This window comes from Rhipicephalus sanguineus, chromosome 5, assembly GCF_013339695.2.
Source record: "Rhipicephalus sanguineus isolate Rsan-2018 chromosome 5, BIME_Rsan_1.4, whole genome shotgun sequence".
Classification (NCBI taxonomy): domain Eukaryota; kingdom Metazoa; phylum Arthropoda; class Arachnida; order Ixodida; family Ixodidae; genus Rhipicephalus; species Rhipicephalus sanguineus.
Window position 1 is genome coordinate 204868348 of NC_051180.1, and position 26167 is coordinate 204894514.

Genomic DNA, 26167 nt, shown 5'->3' on the forward strand with positions numbered 1-26167 from the left:
GTGGCTCGGCGATCCGTGAAAATTCCTTGACGAAAGGTCTGTAATACGCGCACAGGCCGAGAAGACGGCGTACGGCCTTCTTGTCGGTGGGCGGCGGGAAGGCAGCGATGGCAGCTGTTTTCCGCGGGTCCGGGCGAGCACCATCCTTGCTGATCACGTGACCCAAGAACAAGAGCTCCTCGTACGCGAAGCGGCACTTTTCAGGCTTCAAGGTGAGACCGGAGGTCTTGATTGCTTGAAGTACAACTTCAAGGCGACGTCGAAGTTTGAGGAAAACGCAACGACGTCGTCCATGTACACGAGGCACGTCTGCCACTTCAAGCCGGCCAGTACTGTATCCATAACCCGTTGAAAAGTCGCAGGTGCCGAGCAAAGACCAAAGGGCATGACCTTGAACTCGAACAGGCCGTCTGGTGTTATAAAAGCAGTCTTTTCTCGGTCTCTGTCGTGGACTTCTATTTGCCAGTAACCGGTCTTGAGGTCCATCGACGAAAAGTACTTTGCGTTGTGTAATCGATCCAGGGTGTGTAATAGTTGCGTTGTGTAATCTATCCGGGGAAGGGGATACACGTCCTTCTTCGTGACTTTGTTCAGGCGACGATAATCCACGCAAAAACGTAGAGTCCCATCCTTCTTCTTCACTAGCACCACCGGGGATGCCCACGGACTCTTCGACGGCTGGATGATGTCGTCGCGTAGCATTTCGTCGACCTGTTTCTTCACGGCCTCGCGTTCTCGCGTCGAAACTCTGTACGGGCTCTGACGGAGTGGTCTGGCGCTTCCCTGTGTTATGATGCGATGTTTTGCCACGGGAGTCTGCCGAATTCTTGACGACGACGAAAAGCAGTCCTTGTATTGCAAGAGCAGGGTTTTGAGCTGTTCTTGTTTGTGCTTCTGAAGGCTGGGATTGATGTCGAAAGCTGGTTGCGGCGCTTTATTCGTCGGAGTAGGCTCGGGAGAATCGGTGAGGCCGAAAGCATTGCTGGCTTCTACGATTTCTTCGATGTAGGCGACCGTCGTGCCTTTGCTCAGGTGCTTGTACTCGTGTCTGAAATTCGTGAGCATAACTGTTGCTTTCCCTGCCTGCAGCTCTGCTACTCCTCTTGCGACGCAAATATTGCGGTTAATGAAGTGGTGCTGGTCGCCTTCAACAACGCCTTCCAGGTCTGCTGGTTTCTGAGTCCCGACGGAAACGATGACGCTGGAGCGAGGGGGAATGGTGACCTGGTCTTCGAGCACATTCAAGGCGTGCTTTCTTGGCGGAGTGTGCGGCGGTAGTGCCTTTTCCGTGGAAAGTGTTATCGACTTAGACCTCAGGTCGATGATTGCACCATGAAGGCCTAAGAAGTCCATAGCAAGGATGACATCTCTCGAGCAACGCTGCAGGACTACGAAGTTCGCGGGATAAATCCGGTTGTTAATGGTGAGTCTCCCTGTGCAGATTCCCTCCGGCGTTACGAGGTGACCTCCAGCTGTCCGGATTTCGGGGCCTTCCCAGGCTGTCCGAACTTTCTTCAGCTTCGTGGCGAACGGTCCACTGATGACAGAATAGTCGGCTACGGTGTCGACGAGGGCTGTGACGCTGTGGCCGTCGATAAGAACGTCGAGGTCGCTAGTTCGTCGTCTTGCGTTGTGGTTAGGTCGTGGCGTCGGGTCACGGCTACGTCGGTTTGTTCCGCTGTTTCCACGTTGTGTCGTCAGGTCTACTTCGGTCCGTGAGGTCTCGTCGTCAGGGGTTCGCGTCGTGTCCTGAAGCCTTCGTCGTGGCGGCGGCGTCGGCGGCGGAGGGTCTTCGGTATTTCGTCGTACAGCAACCGCACCTCCATCGGTTGCTGCCCTTATTTTTCCGGATGCAGGCTAAGTGACAAGCCCCAGGTTGGGCCAATGTATGGTCGGCGTTGGGGAGAGGCGTAGTGGCCTGGCGACGGCGATCGGGAAGGTCCTCGGGGGGTCCACTGCGTTCCTGCCAGATAGTCGGCGATGTCACGTGGTCGTTCACCCTGCTGTGGACGCGGCGCGTCGACGGCGAAACCACGCAGTCCCATCTGTCGATAATGGCAGCGGCGGCAGGTGTGGCCGACTTCTCCGCAGTGGTAGCAGAGTGGACGATAGTCGGGGGCGCGCCAAACGTCGGTCTTCCTCGGCGTGTATCGCTGGCCGGTTGGCGGGCGGTATGGCGTCGGAGGTGGCGGCGGTGGTGCCTGGGGGCGGAACTGCTGGGGCGGCGCGGCGTCTTGACGCGGGCGAGGAGGGGGGGCGTTGCGTCGGGCTGCAGCAGCATAACTCATTGCTTGAAGCTGCGGCGGTGCCGGCTGAGGAACACCCAGTGACTCTTTGATTTCCTCGCGGACAATGTCTGCGATCGAATCCACTTGAGGCTGCGGCGAAGGTAACAGCTTGCGCAACTCCTCCCGCACGATCGCTCGGATGGTTTCGCGCAAGTCGTCGGTGGCTAGTGAGTGCACTTCGGAATAGGTTGCAGACAGCGGCGAGCGGTTGTACTGTTTCGTCCGCAAGTCCAGTGTCTTTTCAATAGTCGTAGCCTCGGTGAGGAATTCGGCGACCGTCGTAAGCGGGTTGCGGACAAGTCCCGCGAAAAGTTCTTGTTTGACACCCCGCATGAGCAGGCGAACATTTTTGTCTTCCGCCATCGCAGCGTCGGCCTGACGGAAAAGTCGTGTCATCTCTTCCGTGAAGATGGTGACGTTTTCGTTTGGCAGCTGCACCCGGGTCTCCAGCAAAGCAGCGGCCTTTTCCTTGCGGACGATGCTCGCGAAGGTATTGAGGAACGTCGTCCGAAAGAGGTCCCAGGATTGAAGGCTCGATTCATGGTTTTCGAACCACGTCTTCGCGGCGTCTTCTAAGTAGAAGTAGACGTGGCGCAGCTTCTCTTCAGTGTCCCAGTGGTTGAAGGCGGCGACTCGCTCGTACGTCTCCAGCCACCTCTCCGGGTCTTCAAACGACGATCCACGAAAAGTTGGTGGCTCCCTTAGCTGTTGCATCACTACCGTTGTAGTTTGCAGGGGGTCTGTCATCGTATCGGCGGTAGATGTGACGGTCATCGGCTGCCTGGCGTTTTCGGGAAGGAGCCCGTACTCTGGTTGTAGTCCCTTCTGCCGGCGGCTGGTTCGAGGATCCGGGTTGACCTTAGGGTCGTCTTCTTCGCGGCTTGGGCTTGGGTCAGCGCTCCGCGGTGGCGTCCGGAACATGAAGCAGCACCTCCACCAGATGTCCCGTGGTCGTGACGTCGACGAAGACAGCAGTCAGCACGTCCGAGATGAAACTGTTTATATGGCCGAACTTGTGGCACGTAAGTCATGCTGTACATGACAAGCGTGTCATAATTTTCATGATAACTCGTGTTATTTATGTTCGTCACACGGTCACGTCGCAAGATACCAATTTTGGTGTATATCAAGCTAGCGAAACGGCCGCCAGCGCACCATCAGCGTGGCACGTAAGTCATGCTGTACATGACATGCGTATCATGATTTTCATGTTAACTCCTGTTATTTATATTCGTCACACAGTCACGTCGGAAGAGACCAATTTTGGTGTATATCAAGCTAGCGAAACGGCCGCCAGCGCACCATGAGCGTGGCACGGAAGTCATGCTGTACATGACATGCGTGTCATGATTTTCATGTTAACTCGTGTTTTTATGTTTGTCACACAGTCACGTCCCGCAAGACCAATTCCGAGGTAGATCAAGCTTGCCAAACGGCCGCCAGCGCGCCATGAGCGTGGCACGTAAGTCATGCTGTACATGACATGCGTGTCATGATTTTCATGTTAACTCGTGTTATTTATGTTCGTTACACAGTCACGTCACAAGATACCAATTTTGGTGTATATAAATCTAGCGAAACGGCCGCCAGCGCCCCATGAGCGTGGCACGTAAGTCACGCTGTACATGACATGCGTGTCATGGTTTTCATGTTAACTCGTGTTGTTTATGTTCGTTACACAGTCATATCGCGCAATACCAATTTTGGTGTATACCAAGCTAGCGAAACGTCCGCCAGAGCCCCATGAGCGTGGCACGTAAGTCATGCCGTACATGACATGCGTGTCATGATTTTCATATTAACTCCTGGTATCTATGTTCTTCACACAGTCATGTCGCGCAATACCAATTTTGGTGTATATCAAGCTAGCGAAACGGCCGCCAGAGCACCAAGATGTGGCATGTAAATCATGTCGTTCATGACATGCGTGTCATGATTTCCATGTTATGACTTGTCATTTATGTTCGTCATACAGTCATGTTACGCAATACCAATTTTGGTGCACATTCGATTAACCAAGCGACCAGGAGAGCACAAAGTCGTAGGCGGCTAGATAGATAGATAGATAGATAGATAGATAGATAGATAGATAGATAGATAGATAGATAGATAGATAGATAGATAGATAGATAGATAGATAGATAGATAGATAGATAGATAGATAGATACGCTCAACGTCACAGAAGTTCGCTAAGAAATGCTTCGCATTTAATAATAATATTAATATTACTACTACTACTGCTACTACTACTACTACTAATAATATTATTATCTGAGGTTTAACGCCCTAAAACCACGACATGATTATGAAAGACACCGTAGTGGAGGGCGCCGGAAATTTTTACCAGCTGGGGTTAACGTGCTTCTAAATGTAAGTGCACAGGCCTCAAACATCTTCGCCTCCATCGAAAATGCAGCCGGCGCGGCCGGGATTCGATCCCGCGGCCTTCGGGTCAGGAGTCGAGCGCCATAACCACTGTACCACACTTGGGGGGCTTTTACCAAACATCAAGTATATAAAGAACACGTGCATAAAACCCATGAGTATTCTGAAAGTATTGTCACGCACTACGTGGGGCAGTGACGAGAAGTGCCTGATGAATCTCTATAAAAGCCTCATACGCACACGTCTTGATAATGGGGCGAAAATTGATCAGTCTGCGACACCAAGCGCCTTGAAGACGCTCAACCCTGTCCACTACTCGGTTATTCCTCTTTCTACGGGTGCTTTTCGCACCAACCCCCGTGGAAAGCCTCTACGTCGAATCAATCGATTGGTCCCTCCACCTGCAGAGATCTTACATGCCGTTTCTATAATATCTCAAAGTGAACGCAGACAAGGAACACCCCTCAGACCCCACATATAATGATTTGTCCAGTTCTGCGCTTTTTGACAACTCTACTTCGGTGAGACAGCCCTACTCACTACGCGTGAGGGGCCAAGCTGAGGAAATCGGTGTGCCACTTCTTGAACACTGTCTAATGCCTCCCGCTGCACATCTACCGCCGTGGCTGTGGGAGCAGATAAACTGCGATGTACATACCTGTAGCGCCTCAGAATGCGGCGCTCGTCAAGGAAGAAGAAGTTGGCATTCGGCCGCGCGGCGGGTGCAGCGCGATAATAAAAAATCAGTTCGAAAAGTGAACGCTATCAGGGCTGGATCTTTCTCGTGTTAGCTCCGAGAGTTAATGGTGACCCGATAAAGAACAGACAGCCCCGATCATCCCGCATGGATCCCGCCGGCTCTGCCACCAATCCTACCGGTCCTGACGCCCAAGAAGACGCCAGACCTAGCGTTACTGCGGTCGCTGCGATCCAACATGTCAACCTGCCACCATTTTGGCCCAACAGCCCCAGCACATGGTTTCTGCAGGTCGACGCGCACTTCCGTCAACGGCAAATCACAGCCAACAGACCAGGTACTGGCATTTGGTGTCCTGCTTACCTCCGGACGTAGCCGACGACTTAGCTGATATTTTAGCGTCGCCGCACCCGAGCCATCCCTACGACACGTTGAAGGCAGCTATCGTTTCCCGTAAGTCTAAGTCGGAACACAGCAGACTCCAACAGCTCATCACGGCTACAGAGCTCGGTGACCGTCGCCCATCACAGCTCTTGCGACACATGCGCCAGCTCCTTGGCGGCCCCTCCACCCCTCAAGAGGAGAAGCTGTTGCGTGAGTTGTTCCTCCAGCGCTTACCGCAGAGCATGGTCCCGGTCCTCGTGGCTGCAGGAGATGTCCCAGTAGACACACTCGCTGGAATGTCTGACCGAGTGGCGGGCTACTCGCGGGCACATAGCCTCAACGCCGTTACCACACCGCCACCGGCCACCGCTGCAGAACCGACGCTCGCGAGCATCGAGAACCGTTTGGACGTCCTTGTCTGGCGCCTCGATGAATTTGTACCTGCGCATCGTCGACCGTCATCCAGGTTCCAGATACACAGTCGCTCCTCGACGCCCCCACGTACTCCGGAACTTCAGCCAACTGACGCGCCGCGGGACGTCTCATCCTCAACCGTGTGCTGGTACCACCGCCGATTCGGTGCCTCTGCTCGCAAGTGCACTCGCCCGTGCTCCTGGTCGGGAAATGCGACGACCGGCCACTGACGGCGGCAAGTGGTACTGGTCGAATGTCATGCCGCCTTTTCTATGTTTCTGATAAGATCACTGGCGCTTGCTTCCTAGTCGACACAGGAGCCCAGGTTAGCGTCATACCGGCCTCGTGTGCAGATCGCCGTCGTAACGAACAGACCTTCCCACTCCAAGCGGTGAACAATTCCGCCATTCGCACATAGGGCCAACGCTCTCTTACACTTGACCTTACGCTACGCCGTACGTTCCGCTGGATTTTCATCCTCGCTGACGTGTCGCAAGCTGTTCTTGGAGCTGACTTCCTCAGTTTTTTCAACCTTGCTGTGGACATGCATGCTCATCGCCTCATTTATCTCAACACCCGCCTCTCCATCAAGGTGTACTCTGTACATCCTCGCCAACGGGACTGCCAGCTCTCACACCTGCTTCGCCGTATGCAAAAATATTCGCCGACTTTCCCAGCATCACGAAGCCGCACACCAGAGAGTCACCGGTGAAGCATTCCATCACTCACCACATTGTGACCACTGGACCTCCCGTTTTTACACGACCCCGTCGACTATCTGCAGAACGCCTCGCCATCGCCTGCCGTGAGTTTAAGCACATGCTTGAACTCGGCATTGTGCGGCCTTCCTCAAGCAACCTTGATGACCTCTTTGTAGCAAGCTCATCCGGCCCTGAGCATGAAGCCCACCTGCGCACCATGTTCCACCGCCTGGATGATTACGGCCTCGTAATTAATCCCAATAAGTGCCTCTTCGGCGTCGCTACAATAGAGTTTCTAGGCCACCTTGTCACACCACAGGGTATCCAACCACTGGCCAACAAAGTGAAGGCTATTCAAGACTTTCCACCCCCGACTTCACTGAAGAGACTCCGACAATTTCTGGGTCTACTAAACTTCCATCGCCGCTTTCTTCCAAAGTGTGCCACATTCCTAAAACCCTTGACTGAGTGGACCGAGGACGCTGCATCTGCCTTCGGCACTGCGAAGAAGGCTCTGGCAGACGCCACCATGCTCATACATCGCGTCCCTGATGCCCCAATTCGTCTCATCACCGATGCATCAAGCGTGGCAGTTGGCGCCGTTCTCGAGCAGCACGTATCCGGTTGGCAGCCCCTTGGTTTTTTCTCGCAAAAACTGAAGCCACCGGAAGCAAAATACAGTACATTAGCCCGAGAACTCCTCGCGGTATACCTCGCCATGAAACATTTTCGCCATTTATTGGAGAGCCGGGACTTTTACGTCGATACAGACCACAAGCCCCTGACGTTTGCCTTCCATCGCAATCACGGCAATTACACTGCACGCGAGATCCGTCAACTATGCTTTATTTCCGAGTTCTCTGTGGATCTCAGACACGTACATGGGCCGGAAAATGCTGCTGCTGATGCACTATCCCGCATCGATGCCTTGTCGACCCAGCCACCACTAGACATAGAAGAGCTAGCAGCTGCCCAAAGCAACGATCCTGAGCTGCATCGTCTTCGTTCTTCATCGACGTCTCTGTCCTTCGCGGTGTGCCCGCTTCCGTTTTCTACCTCATTAATAACGTGCGAAACGTCTACTGGTGTCCCTCAGCCCTTCGTGCCTTCAGCTTTTCGTCGTGCAATTTTTGTTCAATTGCACAACATGAGCCATCCTGGTATTCGTGCGACCCAGAAGCTAGTCAAATCTCGTTTCCTTAGGCCAAGCATCAATGCTGATGTCCGACGGTGGGCGCGAACCTGCCTTGAGTGCCAGCGGGTTAAAGTTCACCGGCACACTCTCACGGCAACACCCCCCTTTCGGCCTCCAGACGCAAGGTTTTCTCACGTCCATCTCGACATCGTCGGCCCTCTGCCGTCATCGCAAGGAGCCTGTTACCTGCTATGTGTGGATCACTTCACCAGATGGCCGGAAGCGTTTCCCATTTCCGACATTACAGCACCAACAGTTGCTAAGGCTTTCACAAACGGCTGGGTGTCGCGCTTTGGATGCCCTTCTGTCGTCACCACTGATCGCGGTCGTCAATTTCAATCGGCCCTTTTCACCGCACTTGCCAATATCCGGGGCATTCGACACATCCACACAACTGCCTACCATCCTTCCGCCAATGGCATGGTCGAACGGCTTCATCGACAACTGAAAGCTGCCCTAACTGCTCACCAGCCAAGGGAACGTTGGCTCGACCACCTCCCCTTTGTACTTCTGGGCATCCGATCAGCATTGAAAGCGGATCTCGGCTGCTCATCAGCCGAACTAGTCTATGGCGTTTCCCTGCGTCTTCCAGGAGAATTCTTCGAACCATCATCGCCACCTTGCACTCAGGATGCCTCCACGTACATTCGAGAGCTGCGCACCACGTTTCGGGACCTTGCTCCTGTGATTCCTGCCGACCGACACCCCCAGTCTGTCTTCGTCAGCCAGGATCTGCATGACTGCAGTCACGTCTTCGTTCGGCGTGACCAAATACGGCCACCACTCACACCTGCCTATGATGGCCCATTCCGCGTACTCCATCGTACACCTAAGACGTTCACGCTGGACATCAGTGGCCGCGAAGACGTCGTGGCTGCTGATCGACTGAAACCTGCGTATATCGCCGCTCTCGCGTCCGCGGGGCTTCACTCTTCAGTCTGGATGCCCACATCCAAGCATGTTCACTGGGCAATTCCTATGGCCTTAGTTCTACGGGGGGGGGGAGCCCTGTAGCGCCTCAGAATGCGGCGCTCGTCAAGGAAGAAGTTGGCATTCGGCCGCGCGGCGGGTGCAGCGCGATAATAAAAAATCAGTTTGAAAACTGAACGCTGTCAGGGCTGGATCTTTCTCGTGTTAGCTCCGACATATCTTTCGTAGAAGTTACGAAACACGTGCCTATTGCACATATCCGTACATACTTCCTCGAACTACAGCACAAATACACGTGTCCAGAATTCTTTACAGATGCCTGAAAGTCCAATACTTCTGTGTTGCACGCAGCTGTTGGTTCACCCTTTTCCGATGCCGACTTTCTACGTCCAAGTACAAGCGTCTTCATAGCAGAGGCGTACGCTATGAACTGCCGCTATTTGCGGCAGTTGAACATATATAAAAATTAGAACCTGAAAGTGCAGTGGTGTACACCTATTCTTTAAACGTCATAAAAGCTCTGAAAAATCTGAAAAAAAAAACACAAAACCCCTGTCTTGTCTCTCTTTACTCACTCCTGTGCACGGTCTACGCACAGAAACAGCATCTCATAGTGTTCTGGATACCAGGGCACCGCGATATCCAAGGCAACGTGTTGGTGAACCAGCTAGCGGCATCCCCCCACGAAATAGTCGAAATACATCGATACCTATTCCTTCACTAGACCTCAAACTTTTCCTCGGAAGAAAGCTCAGGGCCTTTTGGCAGAGCACATGGGATAGACACACACAAAATAAGCTGCACGCTCTCAAGCCGCATCTTGGTAATTGGACGACAGTATCAACGTCAGGCCGCACAGAACACACACACTGTACACACTCACACCTTTTGTTCGGTGGCCATACACCTTTGTCTGAAAGATGCGGTGAAGCACTAACCGTGCTTCACATTTTAATCCGATATAAAGATTTAGACACGCTCAGAAAACAGCACTTTCCGTTGTCCTACCGAGAACAAATACCATTTCACCCATCAATGTTCATCGGTAGGGAACCGGGTTTTAAACATCAGTCACTATAAGCGTTTTCGGAAGAAGTTCATAGCTTTCACGTAATTTACCCAGGCATTCCGTAGCACGGCCTCCTAACAGAGGGTGCTGCTGCGATCGTAGCGCAGCTGAAACACTTTAAATAAAATGGCTCTGGAAGGTTTAATCATAGTTTGATGCCGGCTGAATTCGAAAACCCATTTAAGAGTTCACAGTAGTCAACGCAAATAGCATTTCTTGACAAAACACAGCGGCTGCAGCCGCAGGGCTTCTTGAGATGCTGAGCGAACGCGGTGGTGTGTTCGGTGTGCCACGTCATTGGCACCATCAGCACTGTAATTGATTGGTGAAATTGATTGGCTGCGCGCGTTGGTGAAACTGATTGCTTTCGCAATCAGTTTCACCAACGCACGCAGCCGGAACTAGTCACGGAGGCCACGGTTGGAGATACAGCAGTGCTGCGCAGCTCCGCCAAAGCTGCCGGCTATGACGTAATTCCTGTTATTAATGAGCACTAACAGACAATAATGCCAAGGAAAGTATACGAGATGTTATTTGTAACAAGTGGGATATAAGTGTGAAAAAAGTAAAGTGGACGAAAAGATACTTGCCGCCGGCAAGTTATCTTTTCGTCCAGGTTAAACCTTACTGTCCCAGCGTGGGTGCCGCCTGCGTCAACTTAGGGTTGATCCTCAGGACCCGAATAATGTTCATCATACCATACCATACTTTACCTTCTTCATATTTATGTCCCAATGACTACAAACAACATGTCCTATATTTTCCTTAGCATTACTGTCTGTTTGTTCTCATTAATATTGTGTCTAACGATGAAAAACGAGCCCTTAAAAGCCATCTTCTTTCCTTCAATCATAGCAAGGGTCTCGTTCTGACAGACTTGATTCCTTCAGGTACTATGCGAGGGATTATTGGTCAGCCGCCAGCTCGTAAAAATATCACGTGTTACGTGACGCCAAAAAAAGGCAGAAAAAGAGTGTTCCACACTCGCCGCCATGGCTGCAATCGGCGCTGACTAACACTCCCTGGTTTAAATGCACATATATACACCATAACGTGGACGGGGGGATGACCGCCGCCGTAGCTCAGTGGTAGAACGTCGGACGCGTTATTCGAAGGTCGCAGGTTCGGTCCCTACGGCGGCAAGATATCTTTTCGTCCACATTACTTTCTTCATATTTGTATCTCAATTATTAGAAATAACATCTCCTATACTTTCGTTGGCATTATTGTCTGTTAGTTCTCATTAATCGTAGTTCTGGTTAGTTTGTTTCCACGCCCACACTTTCGGCGCGTTCGCCTGGGCGGTGCAAGATGAACTTTTCTTTCGCGTATATTAAAGCTCCTGCTGCCACAACAGCGAAAAAATATTACGCCATCGTCGACACTAATGTTGGTCCTTGTTAACATCAAAGTATTATTACCGAATTCTAAAACCACTTCAGCTTCCCTTTAAAGAAAGCACCTGCCAAGTAGCCCTTAGACTCAAAACCGTTGACGAGTTATTCGTGCTCATGCCATATACCCGTAGTTTTATTATTACGACCACTCGCCATTCATTCTCACTACACACATTTCTCGTCACTCTCTTGATTTTAATACTTATACGTTTACCCGCCTTTTGCACGAAGAATTTTTAGGCCCGTTTACAGCCACTTACCACAATCATTGTTCACATCCTTCGTCCTATGACCTGGCGCTCTTTGGCCATCAAGTGGCCCTTGCGGCATGAAACGCCATATATCATCATCAACCTGTTGTTACGCTGATCGGTAATTGTTGAAGTCCCACCTCCTTTATAGCATTCCAAATGACCAGCCTAAAGGAGAATAAGTATTTAGGAAGGAATCTAATTAGGAAATCTATCTTTAATCATGAACCAACTCGCCCAAGCAGCCGTTTTGCAGAGAATAAGCAGCCGGTATCATTGCGGTACCTGACGGCGCCGAGCTCAGCTATTTGCTAGAGGACGTGGCTTGTGGACGCCATCAGCTACGACAGCGCGGCAGCGCTGCCGCTGGAGTTCATCGTCAAGGCCACGCAGAGGGAAGCGTAGCTCAACCCGTCCAGTGCGCTACAATCGCCAGCCGACGAGTTGAGGAGGAAAACCAGTGCTGAGAAGGAGGGTAGCATTCTAATTGCTCGTAATGGTCTTGAAAGCAGTGGCGTCGCTTAATTTATGGTGCGAATGATTTTATAACACTGCAGCCGAAACGCTGACAAAATTTCGAACAGATGTTTCAGGAAAATAGTGCTCGTGCGGACACCTATGAGCAAAACCAAAGTACAATATTTGTATGACTATGCTTGTGGAATCTCATTCCTAACAGCTTCAACATGTTTTCAACATCTTTAGCTATTACAACGACAACTCAATTTCGTTACTTTACTAAGTCGCAAGCAGTAGTCGTGTTGCTGCAGGCGCCATGTACTATGCCGAGCACAATCTATTTTCGTCGGTAACCTCACCCACACACGAAGAACTGGAGTGGAATGATAATATCTAAGATTTGCAGCGGTCTACATAATTAAAAAAATAAGAACATAGCGGGAAATTGACTTTCGCTGCACGTTACAAATGACACATCGCAGTGAATACACACAAGAAAAATGCGATTAGGGTGCAAAAATACACAGATCGAAGAAAGAGCTGCTTCGCTCAAATAAATGCTAATAAAAAGTTGCATACAAATAGCAGCACAAGCAAAGGTACAGCGCGCCAAGATATATACTCTGTGACGTAAGCGCTTGTTCGATTACATCGGGCATCTGTGCAGGGGGTGCGATAGCTGTAAGAGTTCAATTTGCAGGAAAGTAAATATCACTGCTTTTGAAACTTAACTGAGCGCGATTGTTCAGATCGCTGACATATGAACGTGGCAAGGTGGTTCGCAAAATGTAGCCTCGCTAATCGATGACTAATGCTTGCAGAAATCAGTTATAGGAATTTCCGTTAAAGGTAAACTTTGAAGCATGGAAACACGAGAAATGGAACCGAGCGTATTTCTTTAGTTTCTAAACGACATGATAATAACTCATGTTGTTAAATCCGAATACTTGGGCGTCAGAATTGATAACAGATTGACTTCGTGAGATCATATTTCCCTTACGTGTCCTGCAGCATTTCGCAAATTATGGTTTTTGAAAAGAAAATTTAGAAAAGCACCGGCAAATACAAAAAAAATTATAATATAACGCATTCGTGAGTTCGAAACTCGAGTATGCGGCGGTTGTATGGTATCCTCACACCAAAAAAACCGTTGTGCATTTGGAGAGTGTACAAAGGACGGCTGTTAGATTTATCCTTGGAAATCATATAATAGCGGATTTGCTGTAATTACTAATGCTTAGTAATAAAATCAATTCACTTGAACATAGGCGTGAAGTTATTCGTCTGCAGTTGTTACATGGCACCATAAAACGTGCAATCGGGCTTCAATTGCCCCACGATGTAACACCTATAAATACATGATCACCTAGACATAGACACAACTTTTTTCTTGCGCCAAGACTAACTCTCACCTGAACAGCTTTGGTCCGTGCACTATACCAGAATGGAATTCCCTACCTCTCCTATTATACAATCAAGGAGCTTTGCAACATAGTTGGAAAACCATTTTTCCAGAAATGCTGCACAAATCTTATGCAGGGGCTGAAACTAATTTCTCGCTTTCATGGGAACATTTTTATGTTTAGTGCCCTATTGTTGTTTGTAAAGCGTTTTTCATCAGAGTGCTGTTTGATCTGTGTGTTTCATCTCTCTTCTTCATTGTGTTTTGTTTGCAAAGGCAAAATATTCTTACGCTTTAGTTTCCTACTATTATTTGCACAGAGTTTTCCACCATTTCTCCTACTGTGCGAACCACGCACTTTGTTGTGTTGCATCATTGTTTATATTTTCTTCCTTTTGGTGTCATTAGTTTGTCATTGTATTGCTCTTTCTGCATGGGCCAGCATGTTGCCCTGAGGCAAGGCTAAATAAATAAATTGTGGCGAAGCAATTGGTACTGTTTAACGGTTGCGCTCTCTAGCGGCTCCTAGTGGGTCGTCCTCTTCTAAACGCCCCTCACGCTCGGAGCCCGTGCTTTTGCCTTGACAGTCGCCATAGCTCATTGTCGCCGAGTGCTGTCCAATAAACAGCTTAACAAATTGGTGGAGGTGCTGGGTATCGATCCCCGTACCTCTCGCCACTGGCGACAATGGCGCCCAACCACCACTGCGGCAACGTCCATATCGCGTGTCTCCCACAGAACGTCAGGTAATTAATGAGCAAGTCGACGATATGCTTCGACGCGACGTTATTGGACCCTCGGACAGCCCATGGGCGTCTCCTGTTGTTCTCGTTGCCAAGAAGGACGGTTCTGTGCGGTTCTGTGTGGACTACCGAAGGCTCAACAAGATCACTCGGAAGGATGTTTGTCCACTGCCGCGAATCGACGACGCGATTGACAGCCTCCAAGGAGCAGAATACTTTTCATCTCTCGATTTGCGCTCGGGGTACTGGCAAGTACCCATGGCTGATGATGCTCGACCAAAGACTGCCTTTGTCACGCCCGACGGCTTGTACGAGTTCAACGTCATGCCGTTTGGTCTGTGCAATTCGCCCGCGACCTTCGAGCGCATGATGGACACCGTTCGGCGCAACTTGAAATGGCACACGTGCTTGTGTTACCTGGACGACGTCGTCGTTTTCGCTCCGGACTTCTCCACGCATCTTCAACGTCTGCGGCATGTTCTGACGCGTTTGAGCAACGCCGGCCTCCAACTGAATCATAAGAAGTGCCGATTTGCAGCACGGCAGCTGACAATCCTAGGCTACGTCGTGTCCAAGGACGGAATCCTTCCCGATCCGGCCAAGCTTCGGGCCGTGGCCGAATTTCCCAAACCTGCGTCCGTCAAAGCACTGCGCAGTTTCGTCGGACTGTGCTCATATTTTCGACGATTCATACGCAACTTTGCCACCATCATATCGCCGCTGACGAAGCTCCTTGGGAGTAACGGGCCCCTACATTCGTGGTCGTCCGAATGCGACGACGCGTTCGCCAAGCTCCGTCGTTTATTGACGTCTCCTCCCATACTACGTCACTACGACCCTACGGCCCCAACGGAGGTACACACGGACGCGAGCGGTGTAGGGCTCGGCGCTGTTCTTGCGCAGCGCAAACCAGGGTTCCCCGAATATGTCGTAGCATAGGCAAGTCGTACGCTTACTAGAGCCGAGACCAATTACACCTTCACGGAAAAAGAGTGCCTGGCGATCATCTGGGCTCTTACAAAATTTCGACCTTATTTGTATGGTCGCCCATTTGATGTAGTCACCGATCATCATGCACTATGCTGGCTGTCGTCATTGAAGGATCCCTCAGGCCGTCTCGCCCGCTGGGCACTTCGCCTGCAAGACTACGACATCCGCGTGCTGTACCGCAACGGACGCCAGCATGATGACGCCGACACCCTCTCGCGCTCCCCCTTGCCTGACGACAATGCCTCCTGCTCAGTATCTCACATTGCTGTTTCTTCTATCGATGCTCACACCATCACTACCGAGCAGCGCAAGGATAAATGGATCGCCTCGCTGATAGACTTGCTCACTGATCCGTCGGCAACACCAACCACTCGCGCGTTGCGTCGTCAAGCCCACCATTTCGCAGTTCGTGACGACCTACTGCACCGACGCAATTACAACGCCGACGGCCGCCAGTGGCTACTTGTAATACCTCGAAGTCTCCGTGCTGAAATATGCGAGTCATTCCACTCTGATCCGCAATGCGCGCACTCTGGGGTATCCAAAACTTACCAGCGCATTCGACAACGATACTGCTGGCGAGGGATGTACCGCTACGTGCAGAAATTCGTCCGCTCCTGCCTCGATTGCCAACGCCGAAAACCTTCAACGCACGTGTCACCAGTCGGTCTACAACCATTACCTTGCCCTAACCGTCCGTTTGGGCGCGTGGGCATCGATTTGTATGGACCACTTCCTCTGACGTCGGCTGGTAACCGTTGGGCCATCGTCGCTGTCGACCATCTAACGCGATACGCCGAAACCGCCGCCCTCCCAGCGGCTACAGCGCGCGATGTTGCCTCCTTCCTGCTACACCGATTCATGCTGCGTCACGGTCCACCCCAGGAGCTTCTCAGCGATCGAGGCCGTGTCTTCCTGTCGGAGGTCGTTGAAGCCATTCTCAAGGAGTGCCATGCTGTACACCGCAAAACTACTGCTTACCACCCGCAGACGAATGGCCTAACCGAACGCTTTAACCGCACGCTCGGCGACATGCTCTCAATGTACGTCGCCGCCGATCACACAAATTGGGATGCCATTCTGCCCTTCGTCACCTACGCCTATAATACCGCCCCTCAAAGCACTACCGGTTTTTCACCCTTCTTCCTGTTGTACGGAAGGCACCCGTCGCACACTATTGACACGATACTACCCTACAAGCCGGATTCATCTGATTGTGCGCCAATTTCTGACACAGCCAGGCTTGCTGAAGAGTGTCGCGAGCTTGCAAAGTCATTTACAACGCACGAACAAGAGCGGCAGAAGAGCCTTCGCGGTGGCACCACCACTTCCGAGTCCACGTTCCTCCCCGGAGCACTCGTATGGCTCTCGGTCCCTACAACTGCAACTGGTCTCTCGTCAAAACTACTGCCAAAATACGAAGGCCCCTACCGGGTCGTCGAGCGAACATCCCCGGTCAACTACCTGATCGAGCCCATCGAACCAGCTTCGGACATGCGCCGTCGAGGGCGCGACATAGTCAACGTGGAGCGCCTCAAGGCCTACTATGACCCACTCATAGTGACGAGCTGTTAGGTCGCCGGACGGCTCCCCTTTTCGTACCCGGGGTAATTGTGGCGAAGCAATTGGTACTGTTTAACGGTTGCGCTCTCCAGCGGCTCCTAGTGGGTCGTCCTCTTCTAACGCCCCTCACGCTCGGAGCCCGTGCTTTTGCCTTGACAGTCGCCATGGCTCATTGTCGCCGAGTGCTGTCCAATAAACAGCTTAACAAAACAAATAAGTAAAAGCATTCTTGCATTCTTCCAAATTCCTGACGAAGCACCACGCAGGAGCAGCTGCTATAATGACGCTGTAGCGGCATCAAAACTGCCGGCAACGATGGCGCACGCATTGGTGCACTCAACATAGTATGGTTGCTACGAGCAAGCGTCATGGCACCAGCGAAAGTAAACAGCAAAAAATCTAGTTTACGCAATGTTTGCGAGGCCCAGACGTCTTTGTCGAGACGGTGCGAGCGCCACCACGTGAATCTGGACTATGAATAATACAGCGCGCACCTCTTCGCCGGCCCTCTCTGGGGGTCTCTGGCGGAAAGATCGAAGGAAGTATGTTCTTCTGATTTCATTATTGCGATAACTATTATATGGACAGTCTCGACAGGTTTTTCCCGTCGCCGTTGCAGTCGCCGTCATGTCCTTCCGGCATGAAGTCCAAATTGATAATATTCTCCCGCGTATTGTATGGTCTACCGCGGGTAAAAGCGCGCGAGCGGGGGCGGCAAATGCGGCCGAAGCAGAGATCAAACGAGCCGGCCATTTCCGTCGCTCGGAGGGTGCATGCGATAACATCAGCCCGCTCGGGAGGCCTGCCATCGAAGAAGACAGGAAACGCCCCACCCGTCTTTAACGACCATGAAAAGACACGACGCGCGGGGCGGGGGGGGGAGAAGTGTTGTCACGCGAGCAGTCACTTTCAACTTTGAATCTAAGGGCGTGGTCGCCATCGCTGGCGCGCGCGCTATCTGGAAAGCTATCACAGCGGGTGGCTCGTATACCCTTCTGCGTGCTGCGCTCTCAATGCGAAGTGACTCTGCGAATAGCATTTCTCCCTGGAGCGGCCGTATTCTCTTACACCAGCGTTTACTAGTTACGCGAGATCGGATACGAAACAGTTAGCTGCCAGCCTCACTTCGTATAACACTACAATTTGTTGCTATCGCATTGATTGCTTCGCCCTTGCGGTGAAACTGTGACTTTTTTCAGCTGAATAGCGGCAGTTGCAACAGCTTCAGAAGCTGAGTACAGCGAACGTTTCCAGTTTAGCAGGATGATGATACCATTACAGCATCTTGTATGCTAGAGTGCACGACGCGTTCTTTTATGAATCAGAAATAGATATGCTTATACACGATGATCACGATAGAGAGACAGGATACTGATAATGTATCGAAGATAGCACCTAATAGACATGTACTTTAGATTTACTGCCCAGCACTGGCCTCGTGACGCAGAGTAGACCTATTAAGGGAACCTTTTGAAGCTCACAGATTTCGGCGTCATTCCCCGAAAACCCGCAGTGTACAGAAATGCGGCTCTCGAAGGTGCACCGGTCGCGTGCGTAATGGTATGTGCCATTTTCCCAAATTGGTGCTCTCTAAATCGTGGGCTTATCGGCGATCAGTCTTATCTTATATGGCAATCTGATCGTTTATTGAGGTGACGTCACTTCACGTTGCCACATGCCATTGTTTCGTACATATGACCGCATGACTGTCGTAGTTGCCTGTAGCAGCTGAAGTGTTGCGCTGCTTTGCACGTGATGTATGTCCGCTTCCCCGGCATGCAGGCAGTTGGAAAGATCATTGTGCAATGCGAAAGAAAGAAAGAAAGCGCGAAGTAGGTTAGGCTTCTCTTGTGCCCATTTTCCCGATAGGGCAAGGGGCTCCTGAATTTCTTCTTGCCTCCGCTATCTGAAATTAAAATAAAATGATTGATAGGTACATTAACTGATTGACGTATTGGTTGATTGATTCAAAATAATGCGATGCAAATTCTATTCACATTGAGTTTTAACGGTTGCACTGTTATAACAGTACACAGCAGAGCGCGAATTGATACGGGGCAAAGACCACCGCACACAGGCAGCGCAGGACGATCGCTAGTCTACCAATAACCGCTGTTCCTGTTGGCTTACTGTCAAGTGGGGTTAGAGGACGCCTTACATATAATCTACAAATATGTCCGAGTTTATCACTATTTTTAACATGAAAGTTTTTATGCCGGGGTCCACCAAAACTTTCATGACGTATTCCGTCACGGAAGTACGTCAGCGAAATGAACGCCATCACATGAGAAAAAAACTATTAAAAAAAGTTCCGCTGACGGGAATTGAACCCATGACCTCTCTGTCCGCGACGATGGCTGGTGGGCGTTTAGCCCACTGAGCTACCGCTAAACACTTTACGGTGGCTACATGAACGCGCCTTATATCTTTCCCACTTTCCTTTCACAGTGCTCTTGGATCGATGGATGGATGGATACTATGAGCGTCCCCTTTATAACGGGGCGGTGACATCTGTGCCACTAGGCTCGAGAAAACAAACAAAAAAATGTTGCAGTGGCTTAGCTTGACTATGCCAGGATAACGTAGCGTTATCAAAGGTTCAGCTGATTGTTCGTAGCTTTCCTGATTGTGTAGAGTTAACTTGATTATCATGCTTACTGCCGATGCAATGACACACACACAGCTAACGTATTATGTGGCACATGTATATTTATTTTCCAGGCAACTACTTCGGGATCCGATGAGTTAAGCTTCTCCGCTCTTCTGCGCCGTTGAGCAGCATTTGCGCTCTCCTTCTCCATGGCTGTACCACACTGACAAACGCCAGTCAGAGGCACTATCACGCGGCTCCAGCCCAGTGTCAGACGGCTACTGCACAGCGAAGGCGAGTAGCTGCGCGCGCGCCGGCGCCAGTACGTCTGTCACGGCTACGACGTCACTCACCTGGAAAGCGCAGACCAGCGGCGGCAAGTCGCGCGCGCTGCGGCGACGGAGTGGGCGGGAGGTGCCGGCTCCGTTGCGCCGGCTGTGTGACATCACTGATCCTCGCGCATGCGCAGCACGGCTCTTGAGGAGGCACGCGAACCTGGCTCGGCTAGGCTAGTGTAGCTAACGCTACAAAAAAAAAAACGCACCGTTGCAATGACCGTCAGATTTGGCGCGTTTCCATTACAAGTTTATTTCGTCAACGCTTTAACACACCGTGAGGTGGCGGCTTTAGCTCAAGCCTCGCTCATATCATCCATCCAGATCGACAAATAGCTCTCCGACGCTCGCCTGGCTGTCGCACCGTGGTCCCCGCTTGCCGTGTGAGAAGTAGCGGCCAGGCTCGAGTGAAGACTGACGCGCGTGTCGTTTCTCTGCGCATTTCACGACGCTTTGAAGGAGTGCTTATCTTGCATTAGTGTTTATTATGTGCTTTTTGATGCCATCTTTGCGCGGGATTCACCCCATATGCGGTGTCCACGTATATGTTAAGAACTTCAGCTACCGCAATGGTTAAATCATGATCATGGCCGTTTGTCGTCGGTACGGAGATGTGCGACTATGCATCAACGTGAGTGCGATGCGTCCACATCAAGCTATGCTTGCTATATCTGCCCAACAAAAATGTACGTTGCACAAGCTGTCATGTACTAATGCACTATAAACAAGAAACTACTTCTGTGACGACACGTTTCACTTTTGTGTTATACCGATACCTATGAAGGAGGGATCAGTCAACTTTTTTTTCTCGGTGCAGGGCCCAGCTGGGCCACGAGGAGAGCGAGGCAGAGATGGACCTCCAGGACCACCGGTAAGTCGTCGCCTTCCCGGTCGACCTTATGAATTTGCACTGAGAGGGCTCTAGAGAAGCTCAACGAATGTCGTATGAGAACCACTAGTTGCACGTACTTTAAGGCGGCCGTCTTCCGGTGACCTTGAATCTTTTTTGGAAGGTATTTCCTAAGGAGATCACGATTGGATTAAGAACCACTAGTCTCTGTACAAGAATATGTATACATAGGTAAAAGGCAAATAGCAGAGCCTTCTCCCGAAAAGGACATTCACCGAATAAAGATGGGCTGGAACGTACACGGCACGCACTGGCACACTCTGACAGGCAATTTGCCGCTGCTATTAAAACGATTGGTCTACCATCACTGCATGCCGCCAGCTTTAACGCACGGAGCTGGAAAATGGATGATACAAAGGAAAGAGGAGAAAAAAGCTGAGGGTCACGCAGCGTACAATTCAACGGATAGGCGATTGGGAAAGGTCTTGGGACAAGCAGGGTCTAGGCGACATCACGCGAGAGTAATGGACCTGGGCCGGCAACGTAATGCGTAGGACAGAAAACCGATGGTCTGTTATGAAAATGTTTATTATAAAGCGGACAGGTCGGCATGGAAAGCGGGTTCTTAGCCTCACGAGGGTAGGGGAGGGTGGTCTGTTCGAGCAACAAAATGGCTGCCTGGAAAACGTATTGGACGAAGACAGACGGAAATAGGGAAGTTCGCTATGGGCTAAATTGGCGATCCTCGGGAGAGGTCTTCTTCCTGCAGTAGCCTGAAAAATTATTGAATAAATGGCGCTCACAGCTATTTTCTAATCCAATGGTAAAATACGTTGCACTTTTTCCACTTTTAACCATGCGTCCTGGAGCAGGCGCGCACACGCGAATTTGAGCCCTGGCTGGTGAGAGGTCGCCGAACGAGGAATGAAATTGGAGGTGGCGTTTCGATAAGGTGATTTGTCGTCTTCAGTGAAGCGGCGTCTACCTTGGCGAACAAAGGTCTCCTTGTCCAAACGCGGACTCCATCGATAGCCTTTCTTTCGAGGCTTCTCATGTCTTCAAGCATGAGTCTTTTTTACAAACTTGTGCCTCTGTAACAGGTAGTAGGTGTTGATGTTTTAATTTCCCTACAGCCTCCTAAAAAGATGGGACGCTGGTTCATATTCACGCCATATTTTGTTTACGCTAGTTGGTATGAAGAAATAAGGAAATGACCACGATAAGGAAAAGACGCCACGCCTAATTGTCGCAATATCTAGGAACATTCTTCTTGCACACTTTGGCCCACTCGTTTATGTTGCGTGGCGCGTCCATTGAAGCTTGTGGATGGTTCATCGTAGGAAGAACAGCACGGAGAACTGACCATACAAAGCAGCGTGTGTGTGAAATGTCTAGCCCTTTAATAATGTTGTCCTACGGCATTTATTGCAATTCGTGTACTCACTGACGTAACAGCATAATCAAATTCGCCAATGCCATAAGAAATCAATTATTTCTCCGCCTGAGCCCAGTAATCGTTCGCCTAAGGCATCGTCTTAGAATTGCGCAATCTTGCTAAGGTTTAGAGCGGCAAGAGTGAGTAGACATTCGCGCCTTAGTTCGGTTTGCATGCAACAGCCCTGCTATGGGTGCTTATCTCTCGCGGCAAGTGAATGAAGCAGGGCGGTTGGAAGAAACGCCTTCGCTTAAGGTGTCGTTTCAAGACTATTTGATTCCAAAAAAAACAACAACCATAGGTGGAAAGGAAATGTCGGACGGGCTATGCCAACGAAGAAAGAACACAGGCGTTACGGCACAGCGCAGAGGATGCACTGTAGATGGGTCGCCTTTGCGTGAGGCACTACGGTGACGGCCGGTTTCTCTCAACTGGATGACCTCCTCACGACCTCTGCACTCATGCTGCTTTTAACTCTCTGAACAGCATCATTGAAAGTTTCACAGCTGGGTGATAAGAACGAGAACGAGGTCCCAGTCACCATTCCCGATTTTTATTAAATTTACTTTAGGCCTAGGAATTGGAACCGCAACAATGGTTTCGAAGCCATTTCTGCGAAAAAAAAGTTTTGTTTGCCTTAAAAAAATATAAATTTTGGCCGCAAAAGCACTTTCCCGGCATTTCGCGATTCCTGTACTTTCAGCGCACCTAGGCAAAAAATGGTGCACTTCTTGGTCACAATATTTATTCCCGTCAATAAACACCTGAAATAAAATCTTACGACTCCATTATTTTCCTTACCTGTCGAAGCACTGTTGAGAAAAAAAATCACAAACATGGAGAGCAGCACAATATACCTGGACATCAGGAATGTATTGCTCCAAGCAAGTGAAACTTATGATAATAAAACTCGGTAGAAGTTAGCCTTCATATTTTCGTTTTTTTTAAATAATTCTCGCGGCTTTATCGCCCTCTCTTCAACTTAATAATTGTGATGAAGTGGTTTAACGAAAACGCCGAAATTCGAAAATAGTTTTCTCATAAATGTCATTTTTATAAATTCCTCTAATTAAACATCATCTACCAGAATGGTAGATGACGTCAAGGACGTCATCTACCAATTGGCGTAAGAAAGCGTTGCATTATTTTGGTTGCTAACAACTTGCAATGCGTTACATGTGAGCAAGTCAGAATAGCGGCCGCGCTATTAGTTATGTGCTGAATATCGGATATATGGTGTTCAAAATAATTGTGCGCGACATATTCACAAGGCAGCAGCTCCACAACAACAAATGCGCAGGCAGGAATAAAGTTCTTTCCAATGGACGGCGCAGCAAGCTTTGTCTAGCGAAGATGCTGCTTGACAAACACGCAGCAGCGGCCGCACGATGCCGCGGGCGCTCACATTACATGAATGCCGCTTCGACTGCGGACGAGCTCCGCTTGCGCGTGAGAACTAGTACTACGCTTAGAGGACGGATGAGATAAGGAATGCATTACTATGAAAGGCGCAGGCAGTTAAGTGCCAAAAAGGGCCATATTATGCCGTTTTTTTTTAAACAATACACATTTTTTGTATAAAGATGCTATAGCAGTTAGCCCCTGTCGTCTTCGCAAACGAACCGTACGCCGAGGCTGAAACACTTTGCCGCACCTAAAGTAATATTAAAATGAGTAATTAAAAAAATCGTAAATTAGCTTTTATTTATTTGTTTGAGGGCCGTTATTTATATCGATGAGTTGTTCGTCATGAATCAAAAGCAAGGAATTAGTATAGGGTCATGTATCGCGCCCATACTCAGTGAAATTTTATTGGTCAGTGTTGACCGTAAGGTTTCCTCGTGTATTGCCCATTCTTGTGTTTGAAAAGTTTTCCGTTTTGTTGACAATTTTCTGGTGTGCCTAGACTGTGACCCAGGCTTGTTTGAGGAACCCGCGTCTAGTCTAGAAGATATTTTCAGATCTTGTGCAAATCCCCTCAAATCAACCTGTGAAATGTCTTCTGAAAATTCGATTAGGTATCTGGGCCTACGTTTGAAATCGAGTTCAGAGGGTGTCTGTTGGAGTTTTGAACCGCGTAGCAAGAAACCCATTTTGTCGTTTCACAGCTCCCATTCAAAGTTGATAAAAAGAGGAAACGCCAAGTTGTGCATGTCGAACGCGCTCCGAAAGTTGTGCGTGTGCCGTAAGGGTGACAGTTTTCAAGGCCAGCTAACTAGATTGTTAGGAGCTGGTTACACGCACTACGTGCTAGCTTCGGTAGCACAAAAGCTTTTAAAAGAAATGATTGTTTGTAAACCCCCGGCACGTGCAAGTGATACTAATGTTAGACATGCACAAGGTCAAAAACTCACTGTTTTACCTTACTTGCATAAAGTATGACGCAATTTAAAGCGGATTGGTCAGCGAGCTAATGTTAGAGTCGTTTAGAGTGCGCCTAATAAGTTGTCAAAATTGTGTAACCGCGTCAACAGCACCCCCAATGACAGTATCGCCTGTAGTAAACAACACAAGTCACCTTTCGTGTCATGTATCAGGAACGTCGTTACCGCATTCCCTTTTCATGCGGCAGATTCTACATCGGCCAGACTGGCCGATGCTTAAACGATAGACTTCGCGAGCACAACAACAACGTGACCAGTTCCGTTAGTGGCCATGTAGGCGGTGCTTATGTTATTTTCACAGCTGCCAATAAGCTAGGTAAGATTTATGCCGCTGTGCATAGCTAGAATGAGCGAGTAAAATACAAGAAGCGGGCCAATATTTGTTTCGTAAAACACATCAACAAATTCACTGATTGCCCTATACAAGTGTGGCGTATAGGTCCCTTTCAGCTGCGGCCGCTTCTACGTAGGGCAGACGGGCCGATGCATTGACCAGAGATTGTTGGAACATACGAGATCGCTAACCGGAGGCTCACCTTCTCATCTATCTTTACATTGTCGAGAGTGTAAGCGCACGCCAAAATTAGATGAATGCGCAGTTCTCTACCGGCATAGGAATGAAGAAAGGTGCCTGATGATTGAGGCATGGCATATCGAGGATAGTCTCAACGCATGCGTGATCCAGCCGTCGATTAACTAGCATAACGATGAAATCGAATTCCTTAACAGTTATTTCTCACCTAGACCCTCACGCATTGCGGATTGATAGGTTCGCCTATTGCATGGGCATGCGCAGATAAGTTTTCGTGCGTTCGTTCTTTTCGCCGTTGTGCGTCTCTTCAGTTGTGAGTCGGCGTTTGTGGTGTCGCGAGTTCTTTCTTGCGTCCGTGTTTGCACGCCTTGTCTATTTAGAATGATTACTTACAAACTAGCTCAGGTCTCTGTTATTCAAGGATGCCTTATTTTGTGCTGACGCCTGTTTTATGCACAAAGGGGCTTTGCGTAGATAGAACCAGCGTCCACATTACATAGAGTGAAAAGACTTCTGAAAAAGCGCCCGCAGAAGCAGCGGATATGTTGTCTATGAAACCCGTCTCCCACAGATATTCCATCACATGACCTTCGAGACATTGAACCGAACCGTCATTCGGCGGCGACCAACGAATGTTGTTGATATCCGTGCTGAGATCTGTACAACTGTTGTAATTCTCGTCTGTCACTAAACGGTATACCGTCTCGAGCGTACGCATGAAAGCAGGGTCTGAAAGCTCAACACGTTCGAACCCTTCTTCAGACCTTTTTCATTGCGTGGCTGGCAGGTGCTGCTTCAGTTTCTCATGGAGCTGAATCCAGGTGGTTGTGCACCGTTTAGCAGCGTTGGCTATCGTGGAAAATTTGAAAATTTGACCACGCATGTACGAAAATTTTAGTACTCGTTAAAAATATGACACGGGGAAATGAGCGAGGCGGGAAGAGGGGGCACTTCTCTTGCTTTTACAGGTGTATATTTTATCACGATTCGCTACATCTGTCCTTCCAAGCTTTATTGTATTGCCTGTGCTGCTTTTTATATATTGCAGGGAATACGAGGAATCGACGGTCTCCCAGGGCCACCAGGATCACCGGTAAACTGTTCCTTTCTCAGCATGAACACAGCATTCGGTATGTTGTAATAATACGTTCGTGGTACTTGCGTTGTTGCTA

At 49.9% G+C, this 26167-nt stretch overlaps 1 protein-coding gene across 1 annotated transcript in view; it reads left to right on the forward strand.

The window, feature by feature from the left end:
- LOC119394579 (collagen alpha-1(II) chain) overlaps positions 1 to 26167 on the forward strand; it is a gene marked incomplete in the record, with an annotated part of 1710759 nt that overhangs the window by 764761 nt on the left and 919831 nt on the right. Inside the window, 2 exon segments of the mRNA XM_049415838.1 lie at positions 20612 to 20665; positions 26044 to 26088. Of these exon segments, the coding sequence (XP_049271795.1) occupies positions 20612 to 20665; positions 26044 to 26088 (99 nt within the window).